The sequence below is a fragment of the Narcine bancroftii genome, chromosome 1 (genome assembly GCF_036971445.1).
Source record: "Narcine bancroftii isolate sNarBan1 chromosome 1, sNarBan1.hap1, whole genome shotgun sequence".
Lineage (NCBI taxonomy): Eukaryota > Metazoa > Chordata > Chondrichthyes > Torpediniformes > Narcinidae > Narcine > Narcine bancroftii.
This window is the reverse complement of record NC_091469.1, coordinates 223,716,424-223,737,475: the sequence shown is the minus strand read 5'-3', so window position 1 is coordinate 223,737,475 and position 21,052 is coordinate 223,716,424. Positions and strand designations below refer to the sequence as shown.

The 21,052-nt window shown below is 40.8% G+C and overlaps 1 protein-coding gene across 2 annotated transcripts in view; it reads left to right on the top strand.

The window, feature by feature from the left end:
- ell2 (elongation factor for RNA polymerase II 2) overlaps positions 1-21,052 on the top strand; it is a 130,920-nt gene that overhangs the window by 38,501 nt on the left and 71,367 nt on the right. For both annotated transcript variants that reach the window (XM_069891901.1, XM_069891910.1), the window contains exon 3: positions 18,911-19,035. In XM_069891901.1, the coding sequence (XP_069748002.1) occupies positions 18,911-19,035 (125 nt within the window). The remainder of the gene's footprint in view (positions 1-18,910; positions 19,036-21,052) is intronic.

Sequence of the window (21,052 nt, the reverse complement as noted above, 5' to 3'; positions counted from 1 at the left end):
CGCAGGGCATAAGACAACAGAGAGAACAGCCCCTCCCTCCCTATTTAAGGAGGAGCAGAGGAGATGACCCTATGGAACAGTGACTCTTTAATCCAGAGACAAATGTGACTATTGCTCTCATTAATGAAGATGTGGTCCTCTGTGAAGGACTAGATCAGCAAAATAGCATCTGCCATTGACCCATTGTGACTACTGGTGAATTAAAGTGGGTTCATGTTCTTCCTAAGATGGGAGTTGATTCACTCCAAAACCAACCTCTGAAAACACTTCATTGTAGAGTCAGGCCACCAGCCAATTAATGGAATAATAGATATATTTTTATAAATAATGTTGTAGTGAGAAGTTGAAGATGTCTGCAAAAACTCCAGCCATTTGGTTCTCACATGTTTTAAGGATGTAGCTGGACATTTGCCCTTTCTGTAGGTTCTGTTCATGTCTCCTTCAGAAACTGGGAGCCCAGAGTCATTAGGGCTGTGGGGGTCTTCATTATTTTCCCTTTTAAGGCAAGTTCAAAGGCTTTGAGTTTGTCTGGAAGTGATTTATCATAGTTAATGATGCTGCCTTGTTTCATCTTGATGGATACAATATTGTGCAGGTCTGCCATAGCAGTCAAGTGTCTGACACTCTAGCTTGGAACTGAATTGTCTCTTTGCATTGGTAATATGCTTCTGGAGATTCTTCCTATCTTTCTGTATATTTCTGAATCTCCTGTCCTAAATGCACAGTTTTGGCTTTAACCAGGAGTTTACAGATCTCTTGGTTTGTCCATGGCTTCTGATTAGAATACACTTGGATTGTTGTTCTGTCTTGTTTGTCCACACACACATATTTATACAGATCTGCTGCAGAATCCTTGAATGTTGCCCAGTCCACAGACTCCAGACATTCAGAAAGCTTATGGTGGTACTCTTGAAATGTCTTTCCTTGATGGAAAGCAAAATTGTCTCTGGTAGCAACCACTTCAAGTTTGTTGCAATATTATAGAATTTTAACTTGTATTATCTGCTGCTCAAAATTCATACCATTGGGTATATGCCCTCTACCTTTCAAATAGAGTGCAGTGGATGAACAAGATAATGCATTGATGGTCATATTCCTATATGGCTTTAGATAATGTGATTCAAGTGTAATTTGACTAGCCCCTGTTGTACATGGCGATCTGTCTATTGTGTTCCCTTTTGAAATGTGAACAACATTTCAAATATTCTTACATCACATTTGTAGCTTCAAACTTGCATTTTAATTTGTGTAGTTTGTTTTAAGTTCCCAATTCTGCTTCTGGTCAAAGTGAGAGTGCACAATTTGAAGCAGACCGTAACACTAGCTGTGCCACTCACATGGGTTTCCTTTGGGTGTTTTGCTTTCACCTTTCCTTATAAAGATGTGCAGGTTTTTTTTTGAGTGGTGGGTGCCAGGACTGCACTGCTGGGAGTAATGGTGGAGGTGGATAAAATAAATTTGAAAGACACTTGGGTAAATGACTGATGGAAGGAAGGGCAGGGCACGGTCAGTGTAGCAGTTAACGCAATACAGCACCAGCAATTGGGACCAGGGTTCAAAATCAGCCCTGTCTAAGAGTTGTACATTCTCCCTGTGTCTGTATGAGTTTCCTCCCATCGTTCAAAATGTACCGGGGTGTAAATTGGTTTGCGTGGACATATGGGCTGAAATGGCCTGTTGCCGTGCTACATGTTGAAATTTAAAAATTTTTAAATTCAGAATTTATCGTGGAGTAGGTTTATATTGGTCAGCACATCATGTCTGAAGAGCCTATAATGTGCTGTAAGGTTGTATGTTCTATGCATGTTTTATATTCTAATTGTTCTCAAAAACCTGTCAACATTGAGTGATAGAATTTGGGTGAATTGATGAAAAGTGGGGAAAAGAAGAATAGAAAGGGATTAGTGTAAGAGAGTAGTTGATAGTCAATATTGACTTGTATAAGACCCATATCCATCCTAATTGATTTTGATTTCTGCACTTCTGTATTTGTTAAATTCCCTTTTTCTTTGAAAAGTTCTTGTTATGTCTTTGGGGTGAACATCAGTGGAAATTATGTCTGATTAAACAATCTGCTTAAGCCTTCGTGCTTTTAGCAATAGTTTATTGTCTCTCTGCTACATTCTTTCTCATTGTTACATTGTCTTTGTGGCATCCAAAGCTGCAGCTACATATTGGGATAGCCAATAATTCACCTTGAATTTATTGCAGTGATTAAATAATAGTGGATTTCACGTTGGGGAAAAGAGTTTCCCCACAATGATTTTGTGGTCTTCTATGGCAAGAAGATGCCCTTTTCTGAATGTGAAATCAGAATTCAAAGAAGCCCTTGACTCTCAGCAGGGTGTATTGTCTTTGGTTAACTGAGCAGCAAGTCCTATTGAAGAAGTCATTGAAAAGTAAAAATAAAACTATTAAATTTTAATCATGGAGTGCTAAGTAAACTCAGACATTCATGGGATTAAAGTAGAATCTGAAATATCATGTATATTAAGTTTAATTTTAAAGCCTTTATTTTGAAATATTAATTCTTTTGATTTTTAAGTCGTATATAATTTAAGTGGTAAAAATTGCTTAAGGCATATGTGAGACCGCAAGTGTTGATATTCAAGTAAAAAAATGCTGGAGAAGCTAAGCAGCATCTGCGGAGGCAAAGAAATGGTCAAAGTTTCATATTGAAATCTGCATCAAGATATGGTGCTTCATTTTAAATGCCAGGGAGCATGTGTGTAGTTAAGTAGATTTTCATTTTATTTTACTTTGATAGCAGTTCATAAACCTAAAGCAGAATTCAGTGCATCTTCAAGATTTTTGCATGTCTTACCAATTCTTAGTAAAAAATCTTAATTGTAGAATTACAATTATCCGAAACTCTCTTGACTGGACATGTATCAGTTAACTGCATTTTCTGGATATCTGATCTACAGCCCATTTTAAGCAGCATATAATACTGATATCAGCCGTGGCTGATCCTGAAGCCACCCCACTACCATTGCTGAACCTGCCCGGGAGCTTGAGGTCTTCGCTCGGATCCCTGACACCTCCCTACCACCGTCGTGGAACCTGCCCAGGAAACTCCAGCCCTAGCCCTGGCTGCTGACCCGAACTCTAGCCCCGGCCGCCGATCCGACGAAGCCTGCCGACGTGAATGTTAGCCCCAAACTACCAACCCAACGGAGCTCCCGCTGACACAAAAACTGACTCCGGATGCCAACTCACTGGAGCTCCCGATGCCCCAGCTGCCGACTCACCAGAGTTCCCAATGCCATGGCCGCCGACTCACCAGAGCTCCCATCACAACCTCCGACCCGAACCCCAGATGCTGACCCGACCGAGCTCCCGCCGACACAAACTCTGGTCCTGGCCAACGACTCAACAGAGCTTCCAATGCCACAGCCGTCAACTGGAGCTCATGACGCCACGGCTGCCAACTCTAACCCGGACCATGACTACCTACTTACCGGAGCTCCTGAAGCTTTGATCTCTGACTCCAGTGTTGAACCAGTCCACCTACGTGCAGGGGATCCTGATGCTGATTCCCAGGTGCCCAAGGTCCCCACTCTGATCACAGGCCAGTAGCATCAGCATAATGCTTGTACAGTATCAGCAGTTAAAACAACAAAGAACAGGAGAAAGATTTTCAAGCATGAAATAAAGTTTAATTCTTACCTTGAGTACACGAGAGCTCTGTTGGATTCAAAATGGTGCTAACGGCACCTCAGTCCCACTTGAGCATGACAGGTAAAAAAAAAAATTTCAACTTGTGATGTCATGTCATTGCCGAAAGTTTTCGCAGATTACTGGTAATTTCAATAAAGTGGGTTTTGGATAATCAGAAATATACTGCAATAGTATTGTCCTGTAGTATTACTGTAATCATTACTTTGGGTTTTCTCCACAAACTCTTCTCCATCTACTAATTCTTGTCTTCTATACCAACTTGTTCAAAAGTGCTATGAAGTCATGAACACTAATTCTGAGCAACAAACAATAAGTATTGTATATGTTGGTATATAAGACTGTATTTGAACCTTAAAAATTGTACCCCAAAATCAGGGATTGTTTTGTATGCCAAGTATAAAATCCAAACCTTAATACACTGTCGCCACAGTTTCTGTGGCAGAGAATGATGATTGCCTCCAGGTGGACTTCTTCAGCCTTTAAATGCATGTAGTATCACACATTCATTGACATTACCTGCATTCATCTTTTTTCCTAGGATTCAGACCAGGATCACAATGGTTGTGTGGCTTCTTCATCAATGTGCTGATAAAGAATAAACAATAGATTTTAACATTCATGTTTAATTGCTGCATATGTCATATTATTTGTTTTTTGAACAAATAAATAAAGTTTAAAAAGAAAACAATAGATTTTAATCCCTCTGCTCAGTTGTGTATCATATTTTCGCTTGTATAGAGTGCACATGCATATAACGTGCAGAAAATCAAATTGTGTAAAAATGTTCTTGTATTGCGCACACGCATGTAGAATTAGTCGCTTTTGTCCAGCACCTTAATATGTCCTATAAAAGTCACAAAGAAAACAGTGAATCATGTGCAGATAACATTATCAGCCTGTATTGCTATTACTATATGTAGTCTAATCAGCCATAATTCAAAAATTCATATAAAAGACCCTCTGCATATATTACTTTCTGAGATCTTGAGTGGTTTTGACAATGCAAGGAATCAAATGCAAATCTTAGACTGCTAACTTCAACTTGAAAGTAGTTACGAGAGCAGAAGAAACTGGCAACAGAGCGGCAACAAGAGAGTAAAAAGGTTGGCGACTCGTCCATTCGTGAATGAAGGAAAGAGAAAGATGAGCTTGAGAATTCACAAAAATGTGCATGTCATGGCCCCAGTTAGAGTCTACCTTGAAGGAATGGGTTCTTAGTTGAAGAGAACAAAATCAGGTTGGATCTACAGTTGCCATTCAGATGAAAACGAAACTATTGGCAGGTGAAAGAGGCATCCCGGATTTCAAGGCGGCTTTCCCATGGATATCAAAGTTGATGCTCAAATAGCTTCCAATTTTATATTCAACTTGTAAGAAAAGGTTATGGTATAGTGTGCTTACAGATATAACGCACAGTGGTTACCCGGTTTGTTTAAAAAAAAAAGCAATATAACCAAATCGCACTGTGTTACAGACATCTTCACGAGTTTGCTGTGACCAAAATAAAATATCTCTTATGGTCGGAAGCGATGCCAGGTTTTAACGCTCACTCGATACTATTTTTGCGCTAAATGCTATTAGAATAAAACTGACTTAATTTACTTCTGATCGGGAGGCAGCGGTAATACATTCGGTCGCTGCCATGTAATAATCAAACATAAGAACACAGGAAATAGGAGCAGGAGTAGGCCATCTGGCCACTCAAGCCTGCTCCACCATTCAAGGAGATCATAGCTGATCTGATGATGTGTTCATGTCCACCTTCCTGCCTTTACCCCATAATCCCTTAATTCTCTCTAACCTTTAATATATTTACTGAGGTTGCCTCCATTGCTTCAATGGGCAGCAAATCCCACAGAATTACCACCCTCTGGAGAAAAGTATTTCCTCCTCAATTCCATCCAAAATCTACTACCTTGAATTTTTAGTTGTTGTCCCCTAGTTCTAGTCTCTCCTACAAATGGAAACAACCTGCCTACCTCCATCTTATCTGTGATTTTTCATAATTTTGTTTCTATATGTTCCCCTCTCATTCTTCTAAATTCCAACGAGTGCAATCCCAGCTGACTCGATCTCTCCTCATAGGCTAACCCCTTCATCCCTGGAATCATCTGGTGAACTTCCTTTGCCCCGTCTCCAAAGCCAATACAGGAATGCACTGCTTAACTTCCACAATACGTTCTGTAAAAGTGGATGTTGTGTGAATACCATATATCCTTAGCAAAGCTATATGGGATATTATAATGTACCTGTAAACTTTTTATTTGTAAGTAGGGATCAGTATGGGAACTGACATGGGGCTGTGGGGAAGAGAGCAGGACAGTGGAATCAGTGTGGGTATACAATTTCCTATAGCTAGTGATTGCTTTTTCTAAATTGCTGCAGACTTGCTCACAGTAACTGAATAATTATGGGACCACAGATGTATATGCAATCGAATGTTGCCCGAACAGATGTTAAGTGGTGCATACCTTCACATCCTTCCTCAAGTAACAAAACTAGAACTGCACGTAGTACTCCAGATGCAGTCTCAATAGTACCTTGTTCAGTTGCACCATAACCTCCCTGCACTTGAATTCAATCCCTCCAGCAATGAAAGGTAACATGGCCTGCTGCACCTGCAATCCAACCTTTTGCGATTCATGCACAAGCACTCTCAAGTCCTTGCAAAGTGGATAAACTCACATTTGCTGACATTACACTCCATCTGCCACATGCCCACTCACTTAACCTATCTCCATCTCTCTGCAGACTCTCCGTATCCTCTGCACAATTTGCTTTTCCACTAGTGTCATCATCAAACTTGGATACACTACACTCTGGACCCTCTTCCCTGCGGCACCCCTCTCACCACTGATTGCCAACCAGAAAAACATCCCTGTACCCCAACTCTCTGCTTTTTATTGTTTATCCTCTATCCATGCTAATACATCAACCCCAAAACTCTTTGCATCCTTATCTTTTGTCTTTAACGTAGCACCTTATCCAATGCCTTCTACAAATCCAGGTGAAAAACATCCACCTGTTCCCCACTGTCTGCTGCGCTTATTCACTCCAGTAAATTTGTCATACAAGACATGCCTTTGCTGAATCCATGCTGTATCTGCCTGATGGATCCATTGCGCTCTTGATACCTTGTTCTTTCTTTAATGAGCATTTTCCCAAATACACATATTGAGCTAACTGGCCTATATTTCCCTGCCTTTTTTTGAATAGCAGCGTGACATTTTCTGACTTCCAACCCATTATGACTTGCTGAGTGTCCAGAGAATTTTGGTAAATTATCACCAAAGCCTTGATTATGTACCCTGGGATGCATTCCATCAGGACCTATAAAGACTTATTTATCTTTAGACCCTCAAACGTTTTGAGTACCTGTACTACTTTAGTTATATATATTACATCCACCACCCATCATATCCATAATGTCTGTCTTTGGTATGTTTGACTTGTCCTCCATCGTGAATAATGACACAAAATTGTTATTCAGAACTCATAATTACCCATTATCAATTCCCTTTCTAATCTTCCAAGGGACCAATCTTTACTTTAGCCACCCTTTTGTGCTTTATATAATTATAAAAATGTTTACTGTCGCTTTTTGTGCTAATCTTTTCCCATTCCACCTCTTTATTGCTCGCTTCATAGTTCTTTGTTGCTTCTTAAAATTTTGCCAATATTCTAGTTTCCCGTTGCTCTTGACATCTTTATGCGCACAAGGTTTTTGATACCTTCCTTGATTTCCTTAGTTATCCAAGGCTGGCTGTCCCCATCCTTACTCTTTGTTTTTAGCTGGAATATACTTTTGTTGAGCACCTTGAAAGATCTTTTTGAAAGCCATCCATTGTTTCTCAACTGTCCCTCCATTGAGCCTGCATTCTTAGTTAACTCTAGCCAACTCCTCCCTCATTCCCTTGTAGTTTCCCTTGTTTAGGCATACCACTCTGGTTTTAGGCCAAACTATTTTATGATTATAAAGTGATCCCTAACTACAAGATCACTAATTTTACCTGCCTCATTGCACAGGATCAGATTTAAGCTAGTATGTTATGAACCTACAAAGGAATACGCTGTTTAAGATAGCTATCACGTATGCATTCTATGAAATCATCAAGGTTACCTTGACCAACCTGATTCACCCAATCTATGTGCATGTTAAAAGCCCCCCAATGATGTCTGCTGTTCCATTCTTGTGTGTCTCTGTCACACTGTAACAATATTATTGGATAGCTTACAGACAACTCCTACTCATGGTTTTTTCCCCACTTTATTATTTCTGACCTCTACCCAAATGGACTCATTATTTTGCTCATTAGATTTTATATAATCTCACTATTGCCCTGATCTCATCCTTAACTAAGAGCGCTACCTCACCTTCCTTACTTTCCTGCCTGTCCTTCCTTGTTAACTGATGTCCTTGGATATTAAATTCCCAGTCCTCTCCATCCTGCAACCACGTTTCTATAATGGCCACTAAATCCTACCCCTTTGTACTGATTTGTGCCACAATTTCACTGACCTTGTTTCTAATACCACAGGCATTCAGATAAATGTCCAGATTGTGGGGAAAAGAACAATTAATTTTCAATTGGATCTTTTGCCAATTAAATCTAGTGGTTTTGCATTCCAAGTTATACCTGAGGACACACCCATAGGCAAGGGTGAATCACAACTGTCTCAACAGTTGATTGGCAGTAAAATTCAGCATTCTCACCCCCATCTACATCCAGAGAATGGATTGAAGTAATGAGTAAAGGGAACTGATTTCAAAGCTTTCATTCGATCCTGGTAACATTGTGCTAAATGCTAATGTTCAACATCTACACAATTATGAATGGTGATGCAGAATTGGAATGTTTGAGCTGACTCGCGGCAATAAACAGATTTTTCAAATAATGAAGGGAGTGAAACCCAGCATATGAATTTTGTGGAAACAGGTTTTCACATTTGCACTCCTTAACAGCATCATTTGATTTGTCAGTGGGATGGTTGGTAAAGGACAATTGGGGAGTGAGCTCTCAGTGGTAAGTACCAAACTTGTAGAGCTTAATACCTATATTTTAAGTGGAAATTCTGGTGGCATCTTTTACATCAACCATTTTGTTCACCAACATGTACAGTAATATTCCAGGCACTTAGTTGCTAGCCAAATTATGGATAATGATGAATCGGTGTGGATCAGATTTCAGAGTACAGACATGACATTACATACAATTCCCTTTTCCTGCAAGTGAGGCAGAATTACCAAATGCAATGAGTGCAAATAAACTGGACTAAATGTACGCATAAAGAAATGTAAACAAACAATGTTATTAGTGTGTTTGGTCCTGGAAAGGTAGTGACTCCCAAGAACTTAAATTTGCTCACTCACTCCAACTCTGATCCCCCCCCCCCCCTCAATAATCACTGGATTGTGCACCTCTGTTTTTCCCTTCCTGAAGTTAACAATCAGCTCCTTGGTTTTGGTGACTTTGAGTGAGAGGTTGTTGTTGGTGCACCATTTAGCCACATTAATGCTGACTCATTACCCCTTTTTGTATAACCTCAGTACTGTGGTATCGTCAGCTAATCTGAGGATGGGGATGGAGAGTCTGGTGCAGCACTGCCAGAACAATCTTGCTCTCAACGTCAGCGATACTGAGGAGCTGACTGGACAGGTCTTCAACGTGCAGATGACTGTGGAGAGTGAAATTGATGGCTGTCCACACATTGGAGCATCTCTCCTGGGGCCAGCATATCGAGACAACTGTGGGGGGGGAAAAAAAAACACCTCTACTTTCTCAGCAGTTTGAGGAGATTCGACATATTGTCGAACAATCTATTGAAATGCTACAGGAATACTGAGGAAAATAGAATGACTGGTTGTATGGTGGCTTGGCTTGGAAATTTGAGTGCCCAGGAAGTGACATTTATGGCAACTTCTATCACTGGTATTGACCCCATCCTCTGAAGACATCTAGGTAAGCTGCTGCCTCAAGAAAGCCAACATAAGACACAAATCATCCTGGCAATAATAGTCTTGCTGAGAACTTCAGGCAGAATACTGCAGCTGACACCTGAAGGTCAAGAGCGGGGTTTTTTTTTCAGCAGCTTTCAGGCTCTTGAAGCTCCCTGTATTACCTGAAATGTGTCACAACACAAGACTTCCAAAGATTTATCAACAGAACAGAGAGCACATTTTTGCACTACTGGTCAAATATATGAATATTATTTATTTTTCTTGTGTATTTATAATCCATTTTCTCTTTTGTAATGTTTTAATTGTACGGTGTGATTTACACAATTGGGAAGCTGCACCAAGTTAAATTTTCATTGTATCTCTGCTTTATGTTTGTGTAAATGGCAAACTTATTCAAATATGGAATGCACCATTTAATGGTAGGGTGCTGCAGGGTAAAGCACTCTCCCATTTCAAGTCTTTCTGGAATGAGAGTGTATTGTATGAGATTCTTGGGACTTGTGTGTTTTCTCTGGAGCAAAGGCTTCTGGATTTCTTCTGGACAGAAAAAAAATTTTGTAAGTGTGATGCTTGCAAGGAAAGATATGTTTGTAATTTCACTGTCTTCGGGGACTAATTTCATTACTTTTGATTGCAGTTAGTTTTAGTAGAACTGTGCATTATTTAAAATCTCAATAGTCAAACCTGGAAAACTGCAGTTGTCGTTGACTAACTATATAATCATTTGTAAAGAGAGGAGTAAATAGAAAAAGTCACTAGGCCAATTATTGTGGAAAATGGATGTGTTCGTTAACCTTTTTGGTAGACTGGGAAGATTAAAACCAAAATATTATTTGGGAATTTGTTGTTTTGGTCAAAACTAATTCATTATTTGCTGAAATGATTAACAATGTGGGTGAAAATGCTGTACCTGAACTTTGTGAGAACATAGTGTATGTAAACAGGAGTAGTTAAAAAGTCTGCTTAAGTTTGACAAAGTACTACAAGATGGTAAAAAGAAGCCAACACAACCAACCACCAGCTGCTTTAAAAAAGGATATTGTGACAAGGTGTGTATTTAAGACATCAAATAAGCATCTTTCTCAGAAGTCTCTCCACAAAGTATGATATCGCAGATTTATCACTAACATTGAGATAGTTAAAAATTATAATTGTATTAAATATTGTTGAAATTGTTTTATTTTCCAATAAGAATTGGATGCAGGTCTGTTTTGCTGTTGGGTAACAGATGAAATCAGCAAAAAAAAAAGCAGTACGTATCTTAACACAGCTGACTGTGCCCATTACAGAAGCCCTCCATATGCTTGTGAAGTGGTTGTGTGTGGTAGGTAGCATTTGGGGTGGAGAATTGGATCTGGATGAGAGGTCCCAAGGTAAATGGCAGATTGATTATTAGAGCCAAGAGATTACTTGTGCAGTTGCTTGGCAGTTTTGGAGCAATTGGAATATTTCCTGCAAATGGAGCAGACAAAGATTTTAATGTACACTGATAGGTAGAGGCTTGGTTCACAGGAATTTTTGTGACCTTTGTACAACTCTGCAGTGAAGATGGAAACCAATAAGGTTCAGTGCTGAGAATGTTTCACTTGCATTTGATGTAAATGGAAATGCTGCAGAAAAACCAGATGGAGTTTTAAAGAAGAACCTTGTTTCTGAGATTTTGTTTCATGACCAAATGTCCTGAATTGCTGATTAACTAGGATGTGTTTAGATGACTGCATTACTGTGGAGGGTTCACATGTTTCAAAGATCCAATGAAAAATGGTGCAGAAGGCATAGAACTTGCTGTTAACCCTTTCATACTTGCAAGTGATCCCAGGAATCAAACGCCAATTGGCCTTTGAAGTGCCAAATGTGAAAGCAAAATCAACTCAACTCCAGCATCAGATGATGTCATCTCATGCTGGGGATTGACTGCCTCTACCCCTAATACAATTCCTGACATCTGCAGATGCAATCAGGCAAGTGTGAAATGGGTAATTGCACCAGTAGAAGGTAGAACCCCAGGGTTGGCACCTTGCAGATGTGAAAGCCTTCAGTGTCCCAGTTAGGACTGGTCAAATGTGAAAAGCCAAACCCCTATCCCAGGTCACTGAATGGCCAATTTAGTGGGATGCAAGTGCGAAAGGAGATTAAGACTCATCATAACAGAACTGTAAGCATTGAAGACATTGTAGAGAGAAAGTCAGAGGCATGGAAAAAAGGAAGCTTAAAAAAAAAGGAAGGGCAGTGTCCACAAGGAATAGTGTGGAATTCAGGATGCAAGAGAATGCGATTACCACAAAATTGGAGTGTTTTAAGAGAATCAAAGTTGAAGTTGTAACTGTAGCCGGCTCTGTCATTTTCCTGAGGATCCCCTTCGGCATCACCAACATGGTCTCGGTCATCCAGCGGGATGGTAGATCAGTATGAGCTGCAGGCCACATTCCCATATCTAGAAAATGACACCATCTACGGCCATGACCAGCAGGGCAATGATGCCAACCTCCAAAAATTCTTCTTGACCACCAGATTCCTTTAACCTTGTGTACAATAAGGATAAATGCATATTTCTCACAACCCGCCTTGCCATCCTTGGCTGTGTTCATTGAGAACTGAGTCGTTGGTCCCACCCTGACTGCATGGACCCACTTTTGGAAATCCCTCGTCCCCACAGCTTTAAAACCCTAAAAAGGTGCCTGTGTTTTTTCTCTTACTATGCCCAGTGGGTCCCCAACTATGCTGACGAGGCCTGCCCCATTTTAAAATCCACCTCCTTTCCCCTAACACCAGAAGCCCGTGCAGATCTTCAGCTGCATCAAGGTAGACATTTCCAAAGCTACAATGCATGCCATGGATGAATCCACCCTGTTCCAGGTGGAGAGCAATGCATCGGACTTTTCCCTGGCTATCACACTTAACCAGGTGGGCAGACCCATCACTTTCTTTTTCAACACCCTCTAGGGCCCTGAAATTCGGCATTCCTCTGTTAAGAAGGTGGTCCAAGCCATTGTCTAGGTGGTAAGGCAAACAATTTACCTTGCTGACTAACCAACATGCAGTTCTGTTCATGATCAATAACCAGCAGCAAAGTAAAATCAAAAATAACAAGATATCGAGATGGAGAATTGAACTTTCCACTTACAATTATGCTATCTTGTATTGGCCTGGGAAACTCAATGAGCCCTAGATGCTCAATCCCACAGAACCTGTGCCAGTGCACATAATGATCACTGACAAGCCCTCCACAATGATCTCTGCCACCCTGGAGTCACTAGGTTCTTTCCCTTTGTCAAGGCTTACAATCTACCTTACTCTATTGAGGTGGTCAGGTCAATGACCAAAAACTGCCAGGTCTGTGCGGAGTACAAACCACTCTTCTATCAGCTGGATAGAGTGCAGTTGATAAAGGCTACCTGCCCCTTTGAATGACTGAGAATTGATTTCAAAGGACCCCTCCCCTCAGACCGCAATGTGTACTTCCTCAATGGAATTGATGAGTACTTGTGTTTTTCGTTTGCCATCTGCCCAGGCATGACAGCTGCCACAGGCATAAATGCCCTATGCAGTCTCTTCACCCTGTTTGGCTTCCCCTGCTATATTCATCGTGACAGTGGGCCCTCCTTTATGAGCCACAAGCTGCACCAGTACCTGCTGGCCAGAGGCATTGCCATGAGCAGGTCTGCCAGCTACAATGCCCCGAGGGAATGGGCAGGTGGTAAAGGAGAACACCACGATCTGGAAGGCCTTCCTCGTCCTGTGGTCTGGAGGTCTTCCCATCTCCCACTGGCAAGAGGTTCTTCATGAGGCGCTCCACTCAGTAAGGTCACTCCTGTGTACTGCCACCAATACCACACCACATGAACAAATGTTTTAATTTCCTGGGAAGTCTGCAACAAGGATCACACTACTGGCATGGCTGATGTCCCCAGGGCCGATCGTGCTCCAGAAACAATTACATCTCTCACCTTTCATCTCATCTCCATGATGCATCAGGGCTATGGCATGTTATCCCAGCCCCAACATCTGGCATCCCAGACTCGATGCTGCACACACCCACCAAGTCAATGCCGACGACTGCATACAGGCACCTCAGACTGTCCAGGACCCCATCGCTGCACCGCAGTCACAACTGGTGCTATAACGATCATAGCGGCAAATCAGGCCACCCAAAAGACTTGTGATTGTATCTAATGCACTTCACCCCACTGGACTCTTTATTTAAAAAAAAAAACAAGGGGTGAATGTGGTAAACCACACTGTCTGTTGGGGCACACACATTGGCTGACTGTACCTATGGCTCAACCTACAGACTCCTGAATAAAGGTCACTGTTCCATAGTCCCCTCCCCAGTTCAGGACAGTCAACCAGCATGGATGCGTCTCCATTCTTGAGTGAATAAAAACCTGTCAGTTTTCAGAACACTTCCAGTCTTTTGGAGTTATTGATGATGCATCAGTAACTTTCCAGTTAAAGCTGAGTTCTGGAGTGTTTGAAAATTTACTGGTCCCTTCAAACTCGTTCATTTATTTTACCCCTACACAAAGTTAAAATAAGTGAATGGGTATTAATTGAAGTATCATTGAGTAGCCCAGAAAATTTCCTCATCCAGCAAAGTAACCAAATTATCAGAGTTTTACTGTATAACATACTTATGATCCAGCATGTTTATTGAGACCACACTGATAACAACTGGAACTAATGGTTGGGATGGGTACAGAGGTTAAATACAGCTTAGATTTTATTAAGGGGAAGTAATAAGGGTTGTGTAAGTTTAACAATGAGTATATCAAATGGTGTGACTTTTAATGCACTGTAGTTTATGCTGCTGTTGATTTGCAGCTGTCTTTAAATTAAGGTATTCTTTATGGATCTATAATTTCATTCTCAAATTTACCATTGAGAACATCTACAGGGAACACTGCTGTTGGAGAGCAGCAGCAATCATCAAGGATCCACACCACCCAGCACACGCTCTGTTCTCGCTACTGCCATCAGGAAAGAGGTAGAGGTGCCACAAGATTTGCACCACCAGGTTCAGGAACATCTGCTACCCCTCCACCATCAGACTCCTCAACAACAAACTCAATCGGCTGGTCGGGTGGAACCAGCCCTCTCCAGAGAAAAGGTAAAAAAGAAGCGTGGAAAAAAACAGAGCTCAATGAAGAGAAAGATAAAGTTACAGAGAAGAGACAGAAGATGGCACTCAAAAGAGAAAAAGTAAGAATAACAATGAAAAGGGAAGAAGTAAAATCACTGGAGAAGAGAGAAGGCTTTACCTGCACATCGGAGCAGCGAACCACCGTGGAGAGAAGCGGATGATCTCCGGTGTTGGGGAGTTTTCAGAGGAGCGGTGTCCTCCAGACCGGTGGACTTCAAAAATGGCTCTCAGAGCCAAGAAGAGGTGCGCAGTGTGCAAGTAAAAGAAAAGGTTAACGCCAGCGGGAGGGGTCTCAACTGGGGAGCGTCCAGCTGAGAGACACCCAGTATCGGGGTGTTCGGCTGGGGGAAGCAAGCAAGAAAAAAGAAAAGTGGTGAGAAAGAGAATGAAGGGCTGGAAGAGGGTGAGTGGCAACGGGATGATCGGCAGGGGGACAACCAGCGGCAGGGGGCCCGGCGGCGGGACGACCTGCAGCGGGACGACCTGCAGCGGGGGGCCCGGCGGCGGGACGACCTGCAGCGGGGGGCCCGGCGGCGGGACGACCTGCGGCGGGGGGCCCGGCGGCGGGACGACCTGTGGCGGGGGCCTGGCGGCGGAACGACCTGCGGCGGGGGGCCCGGCGGCGGATACAGAAGCAGCTCACCAGAAAAGGATGAAGATACACAGGTACCAAGAAGAGAAGAAGATGACACAGACATGGATACAGACACAGAAGAAGAGGAGTAAGAAGCCCAAGAATTTCAAAGGAAAGAAGGTAAAATAGAAGGACTAAGTTTAGATAAAGCCTTTTTCAAAGAACAAATGAGGTCATTAAAAGAATGGCTATCATTAGAATTTAGTTCAATCAAAAGAAAAATGAAAATAGCTGAAGACAGAATGCAAAGCTTAGAGTTGGTCGTGATTGAAATAGGGAAAAGAGTAGAAAATGTGGAGGAACAAGAAGCTGCTGTAGAAATAGAGATAAATGATTTAAGAGGAAGTTGGAAGAGAGCGAAAAAAAATTAAAGAGACACGAGATTTATTATCACAAAAAATTGAAGTATTGGAAAACTACAGTAGGCAAAACAACATTAAAATAGTGGGCCTGAAAGAAGGCAAAGAAGGGTCAGATATGAAGGAATTTATAAAAGGATGGATCCCGAAGGTGCTGAGATCGACAGATTCACATGAAGAAATAGAAATCGAAAGGGCACATAGAGTGCTAGTACCGAGACCACCACCACATCAAAAACCGAGATCCATATTAGTAAAATTTCTAAGATATACGACAAGAGAAAACATAGTGGAGCAGGCAAGAAAGAAAGTTAGAGAAGACAATAAGCCGTTGGAATATAAGGGACAAAAAAAAAATATTTTTTTTTACCTGGATGTAAGCTTTGAACTTTTAAAGAAGAGGAAGTAATTCAACACGGCGAAAACAATCTTATGGAAGAAAGGGTATAATTTTATATTAAGACATCCAACAGTACTCAAAGTATTTATTCTTGGGGAGCGAATAGACTGTTCTTGGACCCAAAGAAAGCCCAAGAATTTGCTGAACATTTGCAGGACAGGAGGAGAGAGGAGGAGGAGTGACAAGAAGGATGACGGCAAGAAAATATACAAAAATATGTAAAATATAAAGTATTTATATAATGTATATATATAAAGATTTAAAGATTGATAAGAGAAGGGGAAAAAAAGAAAGTTTTGTTATAAGTATAGGAAAATAGTGTTCTCTGGGAGGGGCTGGGAGAACAATGGTCACGTGAAATCGGTTGACGCTTGTGAGTAAATTCACAAACCGAATGGAAAGGGGAGGTGTGGTTGCTGTCAAGGGACAAGGGGCAATTCAAGGAGGGGAGGTTCATTTGGGGTTAAAGGGTTATTGCTTGTGGGGATTGTTGGGGTATTTCATGTCTTAAATGCGTTGTCATATATTGAGATTAAAAAGGAAAACTTAAAAAACAGTAATGGGAAAAAAGGGATGGAGGTGGTGAAGAGGCAGAAAAGAAGTGAAAATAAAGATATAAGATGGCCACGTTAGACTATATGACTATAAACATTAATGGAATATATAACCAAGTTTATGTGTATCCCATTGGAAAAAAAAAATCACATATAATTTAAAAGACAAAGTTAAAATGTTTGAAAAAACCTGGGAACCATATATGGAACATAACAGAAAGAGCAGGCCTAGGACCACCACCACCACCTAAAATGCTAAGATAAACACGATCAGATTTAATGTGAATAAATAGATGATACGTCCTTTTTGTTTGTATTCCTTTTGTATAAAGAAATTGTTTTATTGTATTTTATATGTTCAGTATTTACTGTTTTTGGAGGGGGGAAGGGAGGGATGGGGGAAAAAAAGAGAAAATGTCACTGTGAATATTTAAAGGGATGCATCTATAAATATATTGGTTGATATGGTTTGTAGTGCGATAAATAAAGAATTACCAAAAAAAAACCAACAAACTTAATCAGGGTCTCATATAAGGACTCTTACTTTTGCACTTTATTGAATTTTTAAAAATTCTCTATTGCACAGTCAACTTTGCATTCATCATCTGTTTACAGTTTATTTGTCTACATGTAAATGTTGTGTAATTTTTTTTTGCACTACCAATAGTGGTAATTCTGCTTTGCCTGCAGATAAAAGAATCTCAGGGTTGTATGTTATGTCATGTATGTACTCTGGCAATTAATCTGAAATCTAATTGGGTTGGCCCAAAGACTTTGGGATGGGAGTTTCCTTTCAAAGGCTTGCAGACGAAAATTACTTTGGAGATAGACCAGTAGTGGTCAGAATGGTCTTTTGATGGAGTTGATAACCAGTGCCAGACCCAAGTTGTTTCCAAAGATCAAAGTTCTGAAAAGAATAGGTCAAACATTATAAATGTTTTGTCAGTAGATGTGATTCAATGAAAAGTTGAAGCATCATTTAATGAACAATGAAGTCAACATAATTTGAGATGAAATTAAGTCTTGATAAACAAGAGAAAAAATAACACTTTGTATTTGACTAATCATATCCTTTAATATAATTAATGGAGATAAATATTTCCTTGTGAATGGGTCCTGGTGTTTATTTAACAACTTCATGTTGAAATTTCTATGATTCTAGGTATAAATATGGGCTGCTGATGCCCTAACCTATAAACGGTTGATATTTATGTCTGAATTTCATTGCTAGTAAGCAATGACAGACAGTACAACTCTGATCATCCAAAATCAGATTCTCCAAAATCTTCATTTATCCAAAATCTTTTTGAAACTGAACTGAGCTCATAGGGTGAAAATAAATTCAACTGACATGAAATTAGAATGACAATTGTCTTGTTTCAGGCAACTCCTCCCTCCTCTCTTTCCATTTCTTCTTAACCTTCCCCTATTGACTCTTCTCTCCTACTCTGTCTCTCAAACTGTATGCCGCTGTCTCCCAGCTACTAGCAGTCAGAAGAAACCCTTGTCCCGGCGTCATCAAGGAGAGTGGCCTTCCAGGCAGGAGTGGGACCTCTGGCTCAGTGGCGCTCCCTCCCTCCTCGGCACACTGGACACCAACTCTGAATCCTCCCCTCAGCCTATTTCCCCAGGATTCAGAGTCAGGACTCTGGTGTCAGGAGCTCCAGTGAGCGGAGAGACAGGAGCCCATTGACTCACCAGTGAGTGTTCCACCAGCCCAGGAAGCCTCCTTGGGGATGAGCAGCAGTGGTAGGTTTGTGTCGGTGATGGGTAGTGGAGGTTGGGTGTTCTCGGTGATCGGAGGCAGCCAGCATTTTGTGGTGAGAATTAAACATTATTTTAAAGTGTAAAAACCCTTCCCTTGTTGTTTGCTTGTTTAAACATTGATACAAGTGATTTTGCTGTTGCTGCTGGGCTGTTTTTTTTTTAAAAATGACAAAATCTCCCAAAATAAACATTCAACATGGGCCTGATCCCGACCATTGCCCGGAGTTGTACTGTCGTTGAATATTAATTTTGGCCAACAGTGCTAGCTAATTCTTCAGTTTTTTATCGTAGATAGTTTTAACATTTTTATGTTCTATTGCTCATCAGATATTATGTAGGAGTTATACATTAATTTATCTGAGGAAGGACTGTTTGTCATCAAAAATACTAATACAATTTTGTTTTTATCTCTATAGTTGATAAAGATTCCAAGAACGGATAACCGTAATGAAGGACGAAATTTTGATTTTTATGTATCCAATGTTGGAAAGGATAATCCTCAGGGAAGCTTTGATTGTGTTCAGCAGCAGTATATTTCCAGGTATTCTAAACTAGCTTTCCCATACAATATTTTAGATAATAAAATTCACTTTGTTTTAACGTATTCATTTCATTCTATATATTATATCCAAGTCCTTTAGTTGCATTTATATATGAGATCCTTTGAACATTTGGTTTCATACTTGTTGTTTTAGAGTAGGGAAATGGGCCCCTTGGCCCAACTTGACCAGAGCAATCCACTTGTTTAGCTAAGCTCATCACATTTGTCTGTGTTTGGCTCATACCTCTAACTCTTCCCTGTCCAAATGTATTTTTGAATATTGCATTTGGACCCACCATTGGCAGCTCATTCCACATGCTGACCACCCATTATGTTAGAAAGGTGCTCCTTGTATCCCTTTTAAATCTTTTACCTCTCGCCTCAAACCTATGCCTTCTATTTTTGTACTCTCCTACCCAGGTAAGAAGACCATAACCATTGACCTTATCCATACCCGCGATATTTTCATTAATATCTGTAATGTCATATCCTCTAACATGCCGAGGAGAAAAATCCCAGCCTCTCCTTGCAATTCTATCCAGACAGGATAACAATCTCCTATCTTTTATGAAGTCTCTCCAGCTTAATAAGATACAGTAAAATTCCTGGTTGTCTGGCACCTACGGGAATTGGTAGATGCTGGATGAGGGAGTTTACTAGTTGCTTGAGAATTCCTATTGTGGGAATGGAGAACTAACAGCAAGGCACGCCAATTACAAACCTCAGCACTTTTTTACTCATTTATTTTCCACTTTTTTTTGATGGCTGCTTGAGGTTGCAAGTTGCTTGAATTCTGGATACTGTATTTACTTTTGGTGAAAACTGCAAATTTCCATATTCTGTGGACAAAAATATCATGGGCAGGAGTTAATCTGTAGACTCAATTTATTAATCTTATCAAATTCTATGAAATTAACAAGTACATTAGCAACTTTTCCTTTCACTTAAAGGGCTTATCTAACTTAATGAAGCATGGAAGTCTGTAGATGCTATGATTGTAGTAAAATCACAGATGCTGGAGAAACTCAGCCAGTCTCGCAGCATGCGTCAGAGGTAAAGCTATATTACCAATGTTTCTGGCCTGAGCCCTTCTTCAAGGTATGAGTAAAAAAGAGAACCGGGCATCTGTATTCAAAGGCTGTGGGGTGGGGGGGCAGGGGGAGAACAGGTAAGAATGGGAGGGGGAGACCAGCAGACAAGAGGTGTTAATTGGATATAAGAGGAAAGGAGAGAGAAAATGTGAGAACTGATTTTGGAGACAGAGGGAAAAGTGGAGAGAGAGACAGACACAGGACAGGTTCAGCAATGACAAAAAGGCAGTGGGGAGGGGAATTGAAATGGGTAGCCACTGGGAAATCCATGCTGTTGTGGTGGACAAAGCCAAGGTGCTCAACGAAGTGATCCCCCAGTCTTTGTCCACTCTTTCTGATGTAGACGAGATCACAACTGGAGCATCAGATGCAGTATTCACAAGTAAAGTATTGTTTTATCCACTTTGCTGCCAACTTCCACCCTAGCCTCAAAATTATTTGGTCCATCTTTTTCAACACTCCATTTCCTCAATCTCTCAGACTCCATCTCAGGAGATAAAGCAGTCCAATTCCCTTGCTGGCCTGTCTATTTATGGTCTCGTGTACTGCCAGACAAAGACCAAACATAAATTAGAGGAACAACAATGTTTGAGTACCCTCCAACTGGATGGCATTAACAACAACTTCTCTGGCATTCATTCTCTCTTTCTCTTCCCCACCCCACCAATCACTTCTTCCCCCATTCTCCTGTATCCAATTATTCCCTGTTGTCTGCACTCCATGAAAGACTCAGGCCTGAAATATTGATAATTTATCTTTACCTTCTGTGGACTATGAGACTGGCTGAGTTCCTCCAGCATCTAACTTAGTGCTCAACTTATTTTGAAATTTGAATTTAATAAAGGAAAATTAGCAAGCACTGGCATGCCAAAAAATGGCACAGATTATTGCCTTCCAGTTTTGCCACTTTAATGGAGGGATGATGC